Source organism: Monopterus albus, unplaced genomic scaffold (assembly GCF_001952655.1).
Source record: "Monopterus albus unplaced genomic scaffold, M_albus_1.0 scaffold100.1, whole genome shotgun sequence".
NCBI lineage: Eukaryota > Metazoa > Chordata > Actinopteri > Synbranchiformes > Synbranchidae > Monopterus > Monopterus albus.
The window spans coordinates 759,928-777,725 of NW_018127980.1; the positions used below are offsets into that span (position 1 = coordinate 759,928).

The following is a 17,798-nucleotide window of genomic DNA, read 5'->3' on the forward strand; positions in this document are numbered from 1 at the left end:
CTCTGAATGGACAAAGGTCTAAAATTTTTTTTAGCAGCATTGCTGACCTCCCAGAGCAGAAATGATGTGATCTTATTATTACCTAAAGATATACTGCCTAAAACTACAAAAAACCAGATTAGAACACCAGTTGTAATAAACCAAAATAATTCTTTAGGTATGATAAAGAAACCGACTAAGATGAAGAAATTCAGAGAGAGGCAGAGGAAATTTGGCAGACTCAGTAACAGGCATTTGTTGTTTGAGAAGCTGAAGAAAAACTCCTGAGATAAGCTATGTTGTGTGTGTCCGCCTCCTCGCGTCTGTCCCTTGTAATGGGTACAATCCTCAGAGATGAACCACTGTACTCAAGTCTTCACACTAAGAGGTTATTGTCACCACGAGGTGGGTGAAGAAGAGACACCAAGAAAGCGAGTGGGCAGGAAGTGACATAGACAGAGGAAAGGGCAGAAAAGGAAAAATCAGAACCAAACAGAAAAAAACAAAAAACCAAAAGAGCAGAGTCCAACTCAGAAGTCAGCCAGAAGGGAGACAGTGTGGGCAGACTGGAGTGGTCAGAGAGTGAGGAGCTGAATTCCAAAACAGCACTGTATCCAGACATGATATTGAATACATTTTGCATAAGGAGGATCCAGAGAACACGCTGACAGCTGTCTAGATTTGACTGGCTGTGTGTGTCATTACAAGGAGACAGTGGGCTGAGAGTGAGAGCTGGACAAATCCTGACAGGGAAATCTAATCCATTTTATGAATAGCTCATATTACCTTTTGATGTGCTTGCACAATATTTACTATTCAGACTGATGTCTGCTGATGTAAGCTGCTGAAAGATTTACAGATAAAATTGGTCTTTATATCATGTCTGAGCAAGTGTGTAGGTCTAAGCCACTGTGCATACAGTATAATCAAATCCTTATAGAATGTAAGTCAGTCTTTACGTGCCCCCCACTAAGCCTCTTACTACTTAGAGTCAAGACCCTTTTGCTTAAACATGCCATCAAACCCCATGATATCACAGAGTGTAGTAGTATCTCTATCTCCAATCACACTGATTTTTATTCCATGCATTTAAATGGCCAAGTTAGCAAATTCTATTAACGGAATTAGCAATGCTTCGAGAACTGTAGAGGACAGTTTGTTAGTAACCGATTAGCAGGGCTAATTGTCTTTCTGACAAAGTGTAATTACAAAAGACAGGCCTATGAAATACAACGTGAGGAAAGAGGAAACATCATTTTTTTTGGAGTCCCCATTCTTTTTAATGGTACCTCAGCACAGGGGGAAGCAAAGAAAAATGGAGACTCAATATACATCTCAACTCCATACAGTGGTCTATTGCCAAAGGGAACTGTCATGGATAGTGTTTTCATGTGCAGGAGCTGAGACCGAGGCTGGAGTGAACAGCCACTATTTTCTCCTCATTTAGTGCTGCAGTGAATGGTGAACAGTGCCGCTGATCCTCCTCATCCCAGGGTTTATTGACTGATACTTTGCCACAGAGTTTCTGTTGAAACGTGGCCTCACCATCTGCATCTTGTTTGGCTTTAGCATGGAAACAGAAGGATAATATAGGATTTTTAGAGGAGGTGTTTGTTTTAAATTTCTTCTTACATTAACACATTTGCTTAACTTCTGGTAAATCCAATTCTTTTGGTGCTTGCAATTTAGACACTTTCTGGACCAAGTTGACAGTGTGTAGCTTGTTATTGGACTAGGTGTGCAAGGGCAAAGGTGGAGCTAAAAATAGGCAGGTGTTACTGTATTAGGGGTTTTCAACATAATCAAAAGATATTATTTGGGGAGCTCATGGACAGGCAGAAACACAAGGCTGAGAGGTACATCAAGCCATTCATCAACCTTGGCAACACAATGGGCAACTGAAAGTAATGCAAAATGCAGAAGGCCCAATTCATCAGCGTGTGCCTCCTCTCTGCACTGGGCCATGGAAGGTGGATAATGGAGATGCCAGTGTTGATTCATCCACCCAAATTTGGCAGCAGCAGAGGGCAGGGAGCTGAATGAGGGACAGAGGGAGCAGAAGGACAATGCTGAACAGATGTGAGATATAAACTGGAATTCACCTGTAGATGATACAGTACTTTTATAGCTAATTCTGTGGCTGTGGTAGACCTACATGTCCCATTAGTCGTGCATGCTGAGTTAAGTGCTTGTCTTTATTTTAAATTTTTTTTACGTAACCTGCACAAATTTGCAATATCCACCCTTTGTTCTTGACGGTGTTTTCCTGGTTATCAAAGCTCAGGGAACAGGAGGAACTCAGGCTGTAGGTATGCTGCTGAAAAAACAAGTGTGGTAATGTAATTTTCTACTTGCACTGTGTATGGTGCTGAACGTGTCACCCTGTCATCTAAACAGTTCCCCAGATAAACCTTTTTATCTCTTCTAAGTGACTGAACCCTTTCTTCTCTCAGGACAAACTGAAGAACAAATCCAAGGGGCGGTCCCAGAAGAGACATGGGTAATGAAAGTGTAAAAGTTCTCAAAAGGCTGAAAGGAAACTCCTAACAAAAGGTCCTCCTTCTCTCCAACATTTGATGTTCTTGGCTTTTTCTATTTGTATTACAACCAAGTAAAGATGACATTTACCGAGGAGATTTTGGTTGCTGGGGCCCAGCCTCTATCGATCTCCAGGTCTGAACTCAGTATGTGCAATACAGAGGGTTACACCCATTGTGTTAAGCTACCAACCCAAGTGTCAGTACTTTCTAATCCTTTCATAACACAACCACCGGGTATTAAGAGTTCACTTTCTGCCTCACAGAACGCTTGAATACCACTTACTGGTTGAAGAAAAAGTGGGTGGGATTTTGCCCCCATGCAGCTGACATGTTTCACGTGTACAAATAGTAATGATATCCACCTCTTTAGCATAATGTAGGCTGATTGTATTACACTGGCTGTAAACCTTATACCCTAACAAACCATATACAACCTTGCTCCTAGCACTGCCAGCCATGCAAGAACAAATCACTGCCATCGGGCATTATCTGACAGGGCTGATGCATGTCGACGGCTTCAAATCACAAAGACAAGTGTAGGTGTAGCTTCTGACTTGTTTTTCTTCTGCAAGGAAGGAAAAGAAAAGAACTTTACGAAGCACTTTTGAACATCAGTACAATAAAACACCCAGAGCTATTATTGACCATTTGTATATTATTGATTATTTACTATGGCACAAAATCTATTTGATCAATCAGCAAACTAAATATGAGTGGGGAAACTGTGCCAAGGGGAAAAGTCATTCAAATCTTTGATTACCAGCAACAGTAAGAATGACAAATGGATTAAACCTAGCCATAGAAGCAACCAAAATGCTGGGCAATTAATTTTCTATTATATGACAGAATGAAAAACAAGGAAAAAGATTTTAGAAGAAGGTGAATGGAAGAATAGCTCCACAAATGTGAGCAGTTGATCTTCTCCTTCCCCCTGACTCTATAGCCCCAGTCCAGTCAGGTGCAAAGCAGGGACTAGTTCTCAGGTCAACTTAAATTGTCCCCAGGCCTTGGAAGGGATTACCAGGTTCCATTCTATCAAAAGAGGATATTTTGGAGACGAGGGGCTGATTGGGTCAGTGGAGTCTCCTCGCTGTTTTTGCAGAGCCCACTGAGCACAGGATCAAATAAAGGAGGAGGGATTGGGTGCATAGATGCCACAGAGCATCTTTAAAAAGCATCTGTTTCCCAGTGAGCTGTCACAAAAGATCGGCTCTGCATGAGTCCGCGTCTTTTTCTGCATGCTGCCTTGCTGCTCTTTGAGTTTTTTGTGTGTACTGCCATCCCCTCCTTTCTAGCCAATATGTTTAGTCAGACTTCATACATCTCTCCGTTTTTCTCATTTTCCCTTTCCAGCCGGATTTGTATCAACACCACTCCCTCAGTTCTCCCCTTTGTTCCATCCAGTTATTCTCACTTACGTTTTTTTTCTTTCCCTCCTTATCCTCTCCCCTGGTTTTCCATGGTGTAAACAGCAAACATCAAGAATTGTCTAGCCATCAAAGAAGCCTTGTTGCTAGCACCTAGAAATAAACCCTACAATGTCAGTTTTTGTATTGTAACAGTGGGTTGCAAAATGCTTAGCTCGACAGGAGGGATGTGAACTCATACAAAGGGTAAAAAAAAGAATAATGATCTGGGAGAAGGGGATGAAAGGCAAACTGGAAAAAGCATCATTTCCACCTTGAGCTTATTGCTGTTTATGCATGTTTTGTGCAAATTTTACATCTCACAGGCAGAATGTAAAGCTGTCAACTTAGCATATCTAACTTCTGTTTAGCATGTCAGAACATTTGACTGTGGATTATTATTATTTTTTTTTACAGTGCTGCTATGAAAAGAGTTTAACCAAAATAGTAGCATCATATTACAAATATAGCATGCTAATACCATAGGTAATATGGAAAAGTTTGAACAAGGTATAGCAGTAGAAAACATCATATACAGTCCAAACTGAACTTAAAAATGAAGGGTATTAACATAGACTTGACTTTATATAAATACTCTTACCTTCCTCTGTGAATCAACCCACAGCAAAACCTGCTGTCACTCCACCAGATGGGAAGTTGTTGTGACATGTGAAATGCTAAACCATTTTACTGTAACAGCTTAAACTTGTGGGAGCTGGCAGCACCGATACGAATATTGCGTGATGTTTTGTTGGAGGCAGGCAGTGCTCTGGACGCCTGTGCCAGCGTAACAGTCATCTCAGTAGACAGCAGGAGTACATATTCACCCAGAAAAGAGAGCGAGTCAGACTGAGGGAGAAATCAGAAAGACAAAATGGAGAATTACCACTCACCTGGATCAGTGTCAGGTCTTCCAGACTGAGCCTGAAGAGGTGATTTCTGTAAGATATAAAATAACATGTCAGTGGGGGCACTGTTTTTTTATTCTACTCATTCTTCTTCCTTGATAAAGCCTGGTGCCTACATTGCCAATTCGACCTTTACAGTTTGGTTAGAGGTGCAGGCATGTTATTCTAGTAGTATGTTGAAATTATGCCACTTTACATGTTTTAAAATAATTTTCAGGTGAGAAAGTAACCATATAGGTTTAGAATATGTGGTCAGTCTATCCAGGTCACACCAATTTGGAAATTTGCTGACATATGTGGAGATTTGAGTAAAAGATTTAGACCAATTTGTCAGCAAGGCCGCTGATGTTCTCACTACACACTGAGCAGTGGGAACTCCCAAGTATGGGAGGCTGAAATTGGTGTACTTTGTATTAACAACAGCTGAGGAGCAGGTACAGAGGTCTGGTAAGCCGATATTTTTTTTTAACTCTACAGCTGCAGATTTTTCTCAGTGAGGTAATTTATCATTTTTCTGCACTGCAGCTAATGATGGAGCTGTAGGTTTCTCCAACCTGTAATTAGGTAAAAAAAAAAAAACATGCTACTGTAAAAGTCTTTATGATCCTGTCTTGTAGAGTTTTGTGTTTGAGAAACAGTGAGTGTTACGACGTGCACAAGGACTGGTGGACCCCAATAAGCAGCCACCCGGAATCAGAGTGAAGATGAAGATTTATTATAGATAAGGGAAGCGGGGGAAGACTGAGCTGTAGGTAGCCTGATGTGATAGGAGAGGAGATGAAGGAAGTTCTCCAGGCTGAAGGCAGAGGAGAGGTGGTCAGAGGTTGATGGAGCGTAGTAGAGGGGTAGGACGGAGACAGGAGTACTGGTGAAGTCAGGTGAGTGTCGTGGATGTAGGTGGTCACTCAGGGCCACACGAATGAGTGCATAACACAGCACAGGACGAAGGAGAAGGACACCGCACATGGAAGCGACAAGTAGCCAAAATATCAAGAGTCTCTTACTGGTGACAACAGTTAATGGAACAGCACTAAACCAGGACATCCCCAGTTACAACAGGCAAGGACAGGCACAGCACATGGAAGCTGCAGGTAGCCAGGGCTGTTGGAGTCTCCTCACAGGTGAGGACTGAACGACACGCGTTGACAGGGGATCGGGAAATACAGTGATTATCATATAAGGGTCGGGTGACTAACAGATAACTAACTATAGGCGATACTGAAGTAATAACCACAACTCAAAACAACTAAACGCACATTGAAAACAAACCGGGAAACGTAGAACCAGTCGTGGCGCAAACTCGGAGCGTGTCAGCGTGAATGTCAATAAACCAGCAGGGAACAAACAGGGTGTAAATATATGGAACAAGACCTGGAGGTAATGAGCAGCAGGTGAATGGAATGATGGCTGATTAAGGTGATGTGGCGGAACGGAAGGGAGAGATGGAGAAAAACAACCCCACAACAGGAAGCAGAGTCCATGGCAGAGAGAGAGAGAGACTGAGAGAAAACCAAAAGCTGGTGGTGAAACCTCACTCTAATAAGTGTCAATTCTGCCTTTTTAAATTTGCAAGATACAATTAAAACTGTGGCACTGACATTTCCAACTTTTCAAAAAACACTAGGTCCTAATGATTACCCGCTCAAGAGTAATTCTGTATACATAATAGGAATGTCCCAGACTGTCTACTAAAACATTTATGTGCCATTATCACAGTGAGATCACATGAAACGCGACAATTAGTGAAAAGGGGTTAACTTTTGTGATTTTTTTCCCTTTGAGACATTCCTCATTATCTATACAGTATAGGTTTTATTCCAGTGGGCCAATCACAATATCACCAAATAAATAAAACAAGTAAATGTTACATTTTGTAGCATTTGGTAAATTTTGTGCAATTTCATATAAATTATTTTTTTATATATATATTTTTTGGTTAAAACTCTTTACCATGTAGATTTTTTGCAAAAGCTTTAACAATTCTCAGACACACACACACCCACACACTTGTACTCACATACACATACAGGCAAACACTTTCACAGAGATCTATCAGTCTCCTGAAATGTGGCCATCAGCCAGGATTCGGTGTGGCCACAACTTCCGGTGTGGAACCCTCTTTCCTCCCATTATCACTCATACAGCTAACCCAGCCTGCAGCCACATCACATTTACACTCAGCAGCTGTTGTTTCCTGACAATTTGTGCCAAATCTCCTTGATTTGTTTGATTGTGGCAAATAACTTGTGCCCATAGGAATGGACTGTACAAACATGACATCTGTATTATATTACGTTATAATCTATTATTGCAAATTTGCCAGCAGTTTCAATGGGAACTCATTCACCTTTTCAACCTCAGCTTTTTATCCATGCACACACACTTTTACTGATTAGCCTGTTCCATCTTCCTTTTCCTGCAGTGCATTAGTAAATTCCCTGGGCCCACTTTGCTTCTGTTTGTTTTGCTGCTTGCTTTCCTGCTGTTATCTTCTGTTCATGTTGTAGTGAACAGGAGATAAGTAGTGAAGTGTTTCTTGTTATTGACAGCTAAAACCATTAACAAAGGGCAGAGCATACTTCATCTGGAATTAGCTAGAGACTCACATATAGTGTATGTATACACCCAATTTCTTACATAGACACATACACATGAGCACTTTAAAGAACACACAGAGGACACACATGCTTTAAATTTCACACATGTACTGTATGTATACAAAGAAAGACTGCTAAAAAGTAAATGTGAGTAATCCCATTCAGATTCAGAAACTGCACAGCAATAATATGCTTGCACACACATACACATTTTTTCATTCCTTGCGGGGACTTTACTTTGACTGACATTCATTTCCTGGAGACTTATTTTTCCATGAACCATAGCCACTACTTGCCTAACTCTAACCTCACCTTAACCTTAAACCAAGTCGTCACCCTAAAACATAGCGGGGACCTGCATCTGGTCCCCATGAGCAATGCAAGTCCCCACAGTGTGTGGAATACCAGGCACACACATTCTCACACACACTTGGCTGGGCTTGACAAAAACAACAGACTTGGAAGCAATCTCCAAAGCCATTTTTCTCTGGCTTTTGAAGACATCTATAGAGAAACTGATCATTACTCATACGATGCAACAACAAACACTGCAAATGAAAGGCAGGAGAATACAAGGACACACAATAAAGGAAAAAGACAGGAGGAAAGACAGAGGGAACGAGAAAGCGAGAATAAAACAAACTCAGATATGGGATACCTGGCACCGACGATCAGTTCGTTCTGGCCAGGGTCAAAGGTCAGCTGCGAATAATCCACTGTGCCCTCTGCCTTGAACCTGAAGATCCACGGCTCCATCTCTGCCAACAACAACACAGGACACAATAACAGTGAGCCAATCAAAGTGGAGAGTTTATGACTGCAGATGATAGCTGTGCTGATGGATGAGCTGCGTTCAAAAAGCTGCTGTAAATTTCCTCAAGACAGTCAGAGTGGGCGCCTTACAGGCAAGGTTTATAATAGCAACATGGCAATAACTCTTTCTGCCAGTGCTGTTGTTAAGATTTTTATTAATGTATAAATGTATATGCCACATATAATGGGTGTAACAGTATACACAAATCACGGTTTGATACGTACCTCGGTTTTAAAGTCACGGTTCGGTTAATTTTTGGTACAGTAAGGAAGGTCATAAAATTGCTTGTCATTTATTATGAACTTTTGTAAACTACAATGCTTCAAAATGTTTTAAATCAAATTTTAAATGAAACAAAATATATACAAATAAAATATAATACTGCTACAAACTACTACTATAAAGTGCCCCAATAACCAGAGAAAAACATTTGTACTATGCTAGTTTTTTCATTGTAGCAGTGATATTTATGTTCACGTGGTGCTGTTTCAAATGACTTCACAGGTTTTATGTGTTGCCAAAAGCAAACCTGATCACCACCACTGTCAGTTCTTTGTCACCACTGAACAAATGTATTATGACTCTGAGGGGTATTCATTTTTTCTATATACCAATCAAAACTGTTAAGTAAATTAAGTGTTTTCATGAAGTCAGCTTTTATGGAAACAGACCTCATCTTCTCCAGCATGGTATAGTGAACATCCACACGCCTAAAGAGAGAGGACATGATATGCCAGACAGACACTGACATCTTATCCACAATATCTGTTGTAGTGGCGCCTGACCCATTAACCCTTGACCAATTGAATCACAGGCTGAGCACTGAAGATGGCCTGTCTACTGTGTGGTTACCCAGTAGGTTTAGTCGAGGGCGATCAATCTTTGATTCTGGTGGTGTTCTCCAATGTTCATCAAAATACACAGATTGGATTACACTTCAAAAACCTGTTAAGAATATGGGGCATTTTCCTCAGAATGAGTATGGTGCCAGAACTCCAGAAAGGCTGATTTTTAGCAATGGATACTAGAGTGATTTGAAGGCATTCATCCCTACATTTGAGAGCTATTTCCAGACTAAAAATTTCAAAGAGACTTTTTTAAATTTACCAGTTTTCCATCAGGGCTCAAACAGAAGGAGAGGACAGCATGGCTGTCCTCCTTGAAACACATTATCTGCTTCCTCAGGCACACCTGTCAGCGTTTCAAATGAAAGTGCGCTCTCCCTTGACTGCATCAAAAGCAACTACTTCAGGTTTCTGTGACAAACGTGGGATTTCTGAGTGATTCAAAATGCAGACAAACAGAGCAAGAAAATGGGAGCTTCCAAAGAACATCTGCTTCTTCCAGCTCACGTAATGGGACCACACACTAGCTTGCATGACAAAGCCATGTCATTTGCTGTGAAACAGTGTCTCTGTGTGCAAAGACATTTTCCCTTGTTCTCTTTCAAGTCCACAGTGAACCAGGTTGCACAACACCAGTACATTTTCATTAGCAGCTGAGAAATAAATATCAGGGAGATCATGACCAACTTCACCCCAAAGATTTAATTTTGCTTAATAGCTGCTGCTCTGCTTATTCTGGAGAGATACCGAAAGTTTTAGATGTGCCAATCCTTTGGCTCTATTGAGCATGTTTTTTACGGCATCGAGAGAATCACTGGCATACAAATGTAGCTACGACACCCCCAGGGGAAGATGGCACTTGACAAAGCCAGCTTCTCCCCATAAATCTCACTGACTCACCAGGGGAGGCTTGCTAACGGGTGATGGAGTGTGTGTGTGTCTGCATTTGTGTGTGTGTGTATGTGAAACAGAAAAAAGAAAGAAAAGAACATATTTGTTGGAGTGTGCAAAAAGGGGCAAAAGGTTACAACTGAACACAACAGCACTCAAAGGATTTATGGCCTTTTGTGATGAGACCAAGGATTATTCATAAACATTCATAACCAGCATGGATGGGCCCTCCCAAGGCTATGCTGCTAAATATACAGAGTTTCCCAAAGTCAAACTCATGCGGTTTAGCAGATCGGGGTTTGGGTTTACTACAGGGATGCCAAACTGTGGCACAATAGGAAAGACTTTTGAAACAGCACTGCCGGATACTGGGTTAGCTTCATCACAGACCCTAGTCACAGTGAGTGGAACTCTGATTGATCTTGTGATATTTGTTTGTGTTTGAATGGGTTGTACAAGTTAATTTTAGCAGCACCCAGGGATCTTTTTTATTATCCCATTCAGAGCAAACACATAAACCTTATTGTTAACCCAGTACATAAAAAAACAGTAGGACAACTCCCACCTACTACATAGCTTTTCATAAAACTAAATGGATCTTCCATGTCACTTTCTAGATTTCAGTTCTGCTTTGCATGTTACTGCGCTTGTGTCAGCTGTACTTTTAAGTGCATGTGATGATGTAATCACATCACAGCTACACTTGCACAGCAGCTGCCTGAGTCAGAGGATTACAGAGGTGTAACCACACACAGACGCACAAGCAAAATCTTATACATTCACGGGTTGGGATGAGAAGTAAGGGCAAAGCCAGGACTCAGAGCCAACATGAAACCAGCAAACACACATATATATTCACCCCCACCCCCGCTGCTCAGCCCCATCTCATAAACCCTGCCTCTCCCTCAGCCCATTCATCCATCCAACAGCCCATCACTCACATCCCATTTGTAATTCCCTTGCTCTGACACGGAGCAGTTGACACAAAGACAAAATGACAGGATATATAAATATTTACACCCAGCATCAGAGGCCACGCCAGTCTTCGGTCTGCCAGCGGTCAAAGTTAACTGCTCTACATATGTACAGAACTGCCAGGTTGGCAGCAATGGCAACATGTGGAACCATTTCAGAAACATGAATGGTTTTCCGGTGAGTGGTGTAAATAGAGTGTGGCAGCAGGCGCTCACATAAATGAAGAGCCATTTTCTTCTAAACGCGACCCTGTGGTAATGGGCAGCAGAAGAATGGCAACTAATTGGTCAAGTTGATATGAGGGAACACTTTGGAGCAAGTAGTCAAAAAACAAACACCTGCTCTATTTGAGAAACAAACTAAGGCAGTGGCAGTTAAGATCTTTGCGTGCGGTTCTGTGCTTTAAGGGATTTATTTCTTTTTTTATTGTTATTTCAAGCAAAAAAAACAAGGACATTTCCGTGGCTGTGCCATGGACCCAGGGCATTGAGTGAATCATGCAAAACAAACCACTGTAAGGCCACAAATAAGTGTGTGGTAAAATATTTAAAACTAATGTGTATTTAGGAGAAGAGTTGTTTGGCTGTTGGAGTGCGGGAGAAGAGACAAGCCTTTAACAACCAAATCTCTTCAGGCCACTTATGTGTATATAGGGAAATGACCTGTGGGACTTTTATTACAGCGGGTAAATGAAATATGGGCAGGCTCTTATTCGTTCCATTGGCAGCTTGTCATCGATTCAAATAAAACATGGTTAGAACATACCTGACCTTGAACATGAATAGAGCACAGTTAATGCTTTAGAATTTTGGGTCCAAACACCTTGGGAAGCGTTACATTTAAAAGAATCAGATCAGATCCAAATGACCAATTAAATGATCTTTTACACTAGCTCTAACCCTGTTGCATTTATGAATGCTACTGTATGAGGCCATTTGTTTATTTTCCTTCTTTCACCCCCCTCTTTCTAATGATGTGTTAGCCTTTCAGGGATGATAAAAGCTGAGCTTGGTCTGTGGTTGTAAAACAAGTCTGCTGGATCCACTCCTCAGAGACATGGCCCTCTGCTTGGCCTGTGAAGGCAATGTTTACACCACAGTTTATAACCTTTAAAAGCCTTCCCCAGCCTGCACCCAGGAGCACTTGTTAAATATAACGCATTATTAATATAGTATTTCTCAGGGGATATGAGCTACAATAACACTACAAATGCTCATTCAGTAGGCTTTTGTTAAAACATATCCTCATACTGAAATAAAGTCTTTCAACACCCTCCTAGAATAACTCTACACATTTACACTGAACATCTGCTCAAGCTATATTCAGACCTGTTTTTGTGAAAGTGTAGCATTTGAGTATACTTTTGAAATGTAGCTTCTGAACTGTTGTTTCTGAAACCCTACATTTCTGAAACCACCACACAAAGAGGTCTTTAGACTATAGAATTCTTACACCACAGCCAAGTCAGAAAACCACCATCCCCAGTGGGGTCAAAACCATAGGAGGCACACCCTTCCACAGTCAGGCCACAATCACACACACACAAAGAAAGAAATACCATCACTGGAACCTTGACCTTGGCTTCTAAAAATGGGTCACAACCACTCTTTAGGACTTATATTGTTTATCTCCTTTAACTTTTATACTGTTTATTTTGCATTGTTTGCACTGTTTGTTGCTTGTTAATACTGTTTATTTTGTTATACTACACAGCTGTTGGTTGGTTGGTATATTGGTTTACTGTTTACTTGCCCCTTGCACGGGGATATGTACATGCACATTGAGAGCCGATGTACCAGAGTCAAATTCCTTGTGTGTCCGACACACCTGGCCAATAAAGCAGATTCTGATTCTGATTCTCTTCTAGCTAAAGCCAGCAGCCAGCTTAGCATAAAAATCAACTAACTAATGAACATCTGATATTTTGATTGTTAATCTGTAATAACCAATGTTTAAAGCAACAAGTTGTGGTTTCAACGTGTTAATTTGTGAGGTTTTCATGTGCCTGTAGAAAAGTAGTTTTACCTTCAGCAAGGACCGGGCTAAATGTTTCCCCTTTTGTCCAGTATTTAAGCTGTTTTCTGTAGCTAGACCTGAGAAGAGTGTGGTGCTACAGTATGTTTAATGTGGTTGTAACCCCCCACCCCAAAAAAATAATTCACAAGAGATGATGTGATGATAACAGGTTTAAGGAGAAGTTTCTCTTGCCTCACATACAATTTGTTTATATGTGTATACGTCTCTGTGTGTACTTGTCTTCATATTGCACAATAACTCATAGCATTTTGTGTTTATTGCAAAAAGGCAAAGGCTTTAATTTGGCAGACTGAAAAAAAACACTATACAGTGTACAACTCTGAAAATTTAGATGTGTTTGGAGATCATCAGACCATGAAAGGAAAGTTATTAAAAAACTAAGTGAAAATATAAGTTTTCATGACACCTTGGGAACTAGCAGCTGCTCTGCAAATGTGCTGATTGGGACACAACAAAATAAACAATGTATAATGAACCACAAAACCTCTTTTCAAGCAGAATCTGCCGTCTTTTAGAGCTTTATGACCAGGGCAACAAAAGTGATCTGTAGACAGTCAACAAGCTTGTGGGCTTAGAAACTTGGGTTGAATTTTTAGGGGTCAACAGCCTTAACTAATTAATGGAATTTGTATGCAGATTCATGTTTCTGGATCAATTTTATTTTAAGAAGAATACTTCCACCATCTACAGTTTGAATGCAGACAGCTCACAGTCACTCACTTAGTGTCCTCTGATAAATGAATGCACAGTTGTTTTCACCTTTCAACTTTGATAAATGAGGAAAAGCTGATAATTATTGTATCTTTGCCATGTTCGGAATATGAACAACATTAAAAATCAGTTGTTCTTGCATTAAAAATTCAGGTTCAGTGTGACTTACACATCCAGAATATCATTATCTCAGATGATGAATTCACATTTATTAAACTGCTTAGAAAAAGATATAACTCCACAACGTGCCTGAGAATCATGAAGCTTTCTGTTGTATAAAGTAAAGCAAGGACAGTCTGTCTGGAATTACTTGTTTGTGCACCCATGGGGATTTGCAAAAACCTCTTATAGCTAAATTGAAGTTGTCTCTATTTTGTCTGAGAGGTGCCCATAATATCAGATTGAAAACCCCTATTCTAGGAAATGAACTATTTCATCATGTATTGGTATAGTAGAAACAGGTGGAAATAAGTATCAAGTCAGGCCAGTTATTAGCTCACCACTGAACATACCCTCAAGATTCAGGTCGACCCTTTTTTATTAATGCTCCTATATTTCAACCAAAGTATTAAGACACTGGAACTTAATGGGCCACTGTGGTACATTAGAGAACACAAATGCATTGACCGCAGCTGACCCACTAGTTGGCGTGTGAGCCTCCTCAAGCAAAAAACACAAGCTTAGTCATCATCACTGTTCTCAAAATGTGAGGAGGGAAACATGCCACCTCAGCTCACAATGAAGTAACAGACTGGGAAGAAAAAAAACTAAGGGGGTTGTAGAGAAAGAGTGATTGTGTCTTAGCGAGACACTTATTCGAATAAGAGTCTCTTCAGTGATCTTGGTTGGCCCGTCAGTTTCTATTTGTAGACAGAATGCTATGTCATTATCTGACTAGGACTCAAAATAGCTCAAAGACATTTTTCTACTTTGCAGTGGGTAGACAGAAAGGCATTGATTGTTATTGATACTTTGTTCCAATTAAGATGCACAGCATTTTATTACAGTTTTGTTGTTCAACAGCCATGCAGGAGAAGGAGCAAGAACAATGAAGTCTGATGCAGGGTTTCCTGTGCTTTAAAAATGACAGATCCTTGTAGTAAAGGCTTATGAGAAAGGTTGTGTCTGCCTTGTGTCTCAAAGGAAAGAGCAAAGAGGAGAAAAGCAAAGGTAGTCATTTTTTTCTGAACAAGCTAAAATATTTGTATAAAGTATTCTGAGAAACACAAGTAACTAGAAAAGTCCCACTTCTCTTATTTGCTGTTACTCTTGTCAATCTTTCTATTCTTACACAGAATATGTACAACTTACAGTGATAACCACTCAGTTTTACCACTGAGAGTAATTTTTGTTAAACAGTGGCTTTTTGATAAGGCAAACAAAGGCGGGCATCTCATTTCTAGTCGATAACAGTTTTGCCAGTAAGCTTGAAAACACCATTTCTGCCTCACTTTTAACATTTCCAGCAGTCTTGTTTAAACTGAAAGCCTTCTTAAATTAGTCTTAAATAACTACAGACCTCATAATTCTGCTAAAAAAACTGAGGCTTAAGCTTCATGTTCCAGGCAGTGGAGATAAGGAGCAGTTACTGCTGCAGTTAGAAATGGATTTCTTAACATGCAGAATGGAGAAATCCAAAGCATGACAAGCCTCTCTTGCGTGCTTACACTTTCATGCCTTGAGTGATATTTTTACTGCATATTACCTTTGTCATTTTCTGCAAAATAAATTTATGACATTTCAATTTCATTTGGAAGACAACAACAATCCAAACACTCCAGTCTATAACCATTGCTAGGGGAAATTACATTGATTATATGGTGAGAAAAACAACTACCTGCTAACTAGCTACCCTAAAAAAACATCAGCATTCCTTACATCTGTTTTGTCTGTGTTATGTGTGAAGGGGGGGAGGTGTATCAATTTTCTTACAAATTGGTGAAATGTTCTTACAATAAATGTGGTTGTCTCCTAGAAACACTGAACAGTGATTACAAAATATTCCAAAACTGCCCATTTCACCTTTGTGCACCCATGGGAATTTGCAAAACCCCCTTTCCTTTAACCTTAGGAAGAGTGAGGGTAGGCATGAATCAGTAGAGAGATAATAATAACTACATACTGAATAAAGAAAAGTTCACATACAGTAACTATGGACACAAATAAAACTTTTCATTATTTCTAATATGAAAACAGCAAATTGGATAATAGGACCCAAGTGCAGACACAAGAGAGTCTGACAGGCTGACAGGTGGCTGGATGGTCGGCGGGGGCTAGAGAACAGAGGTCCCAGAGACCTTGGACGGACAGCTCAGCTGGCAAACCAAAGAGCAGAGGACCCTGGGCAGATGGCCTTGAGGCTGGAGAGCTGAGGAGCAGAAGAGTTCAGGAGGCCAGTAATGTGACCAGACTGGAAGAAGAGGGTGCTCAGAAGGGTGAGGGAGGCAAGCTGGAGATTGAAGACAAAGGTGGAGCCCCTCTGGAATGCGAGCCACAAGCTGAAGCCGAGGCCAGTCCGATCCAATTCTAAAGCTGAGGGTGCATCAACCAGGGAAGCCAACCCGTAAAAAGGCCCAAGAAAAATCGAGGCAGCAGTGACAATGGCTGACCCACAAACAGACTCAGAAGCAGACTTAAAAAAAGACAAAGCATCGGCAACAATAACCAACACAGGGATTGACCTAACACCAGTCAAGGTGCTCTGTGATGCCTAGTGGATAAGACGATGTAGATGCTGGGTATCTGAGGCTCTGTGTGGCCAGGCTACTGAAGCTTGGGAGCATTGGAAGGTTGATGTTCAGGGCCACTGGGAAGCTGTAATGTGGGTGCACTGGACACCTGGAGCATGGGTATGTTGGGGATCTGGAGCTTGTAAATGTTGAGGACCTAGAGCTGGTGGAATGCCAGAAGTCTGTGAAGACCAATGTCTATGGGAGCGATGCTTCTTCCTAGGGGCTCAAATTCTTTAAACCCTCCCCCCCAAAAAAAAGCAATGTGGGTCCCTACAAAAGGGGGCTGCTGGAGATCATCAGGACTAGAAGCAGACAAGGGAAGGTTGGTAGCTGGTGAGGCAGGCCAGGTGCTAGGTAAAGGTGAGGCTGGCTAGGGGCTATCAACCCTACTGCTAGCCACAGAAGGAGCAGGCTGGAAAGCAGACTCTGGAACATACTGGTAGCAAACCAAGTGGGATACTGGCTGATGGCTAGGTAATTCCAGGGCAGACAGCAACCAAACTACCATAGTTTTAACTAAGAGGTCCAATCCATGATTTACACAGGGCTGGAATACACAGTGCAGAGACAGGGAGTGCGGCACTTTGTAAGTCATATCAATGATCTCATAATGATGTGTGTGTTTTTATGTGATTTTGTTTGAACACCTACCTGAGTGTGGAATGAGTGGATGCTCTGTCTTGTGACAGGGTGATTCAGGCAGCAGCACCGGTCCTCTCCTACTGGCCACACCTCCGGGCTGCAGAACCAGCATGCACTGCAGCAGCAGCAGTGCATGCTGGATAACAGGGTGTCCCATGGGGCCCTGGGGCTTGGCTCACTTCTCCTCAGGCCTTAGGGGCCAAGACTATTGGAGAAACACACCTGGAGAGACAGGAAGTGAAAGAGACAGATTTAGGTTTAAACAACAATTTATTTCACATTTGATTTAAGCACTGAAAAACTTGATAGAATATAGCACCTCTGTGTCCCTAAATCACCAAGGATACAAGGAGAGGAAAAGCAACAAAAATAAATTCTTACAAAAAGGGAAACAAGGGAGTGAGGTGCAAAGTAAAAAGATTATGACAGACTGGGAGGGGAAATGGTGGGAGTTCTGCAGAGTAGCTGCAGTAGGTGTGGTCCATGGTGGCTCCAGAGACTTCACACCTCTCACCTCTGGCTCTACATTGCCTCATATACCCATTGTCTCTGCGTATGTATCCTCTAAAATCTGAGATGATGTCTTTATGTGTGTCTTTGAAGAAGAGGAGCTTTCACAAGAGGGCAGTTCTTGTTGCATGTGTGCTGTGTGAACTTTTCATTACTGAGAGACTGTTTTTATATGTGACTAACATACTGTATGTATGAATCTGCACAGCAC

General features: G+C 41.3%; 1 protein-coding gene across 2 annotated transcripts in view; it reads right to left on the minus strand.

Annotated features, from left to right (window-relative positions):
• sema5a (sema domain, seven thrombospondin repeats (type 1 and type 1-like), transmembrane domain (TM) and short cytoplasmic domain, (semaphorin) 5A) overlaps positions 1-17,798 on the minus strand; it is a 119,487-nt gene that overhangs the window by 70,831 nt on the left and 30,858 nt on the right. For both annotated transcript variants that reach the window (XM_020609637.1, XM_020609636.1), the window contains exons 2-4: positions 17,087-17,299; positions 8,089-8,188; positions 4,819-4,864 (exon numbers count right to left, since the gene is read on the minus strand). In XM_020609637.1, coding sequence (XP_020465293.1) covers positions 4,819-4,864; positions 8,089-8,188; positions 17,087-17,234 — 294 coding nt within the window. In that variant the 5' untranslated portion in view covers positions 17,235-17,299. The remainder of the gene's footprint in view (positions 1-4,818; positions 4,865-8,088; positions 8,189-17,086; positions 17,300-17,798) is intronic.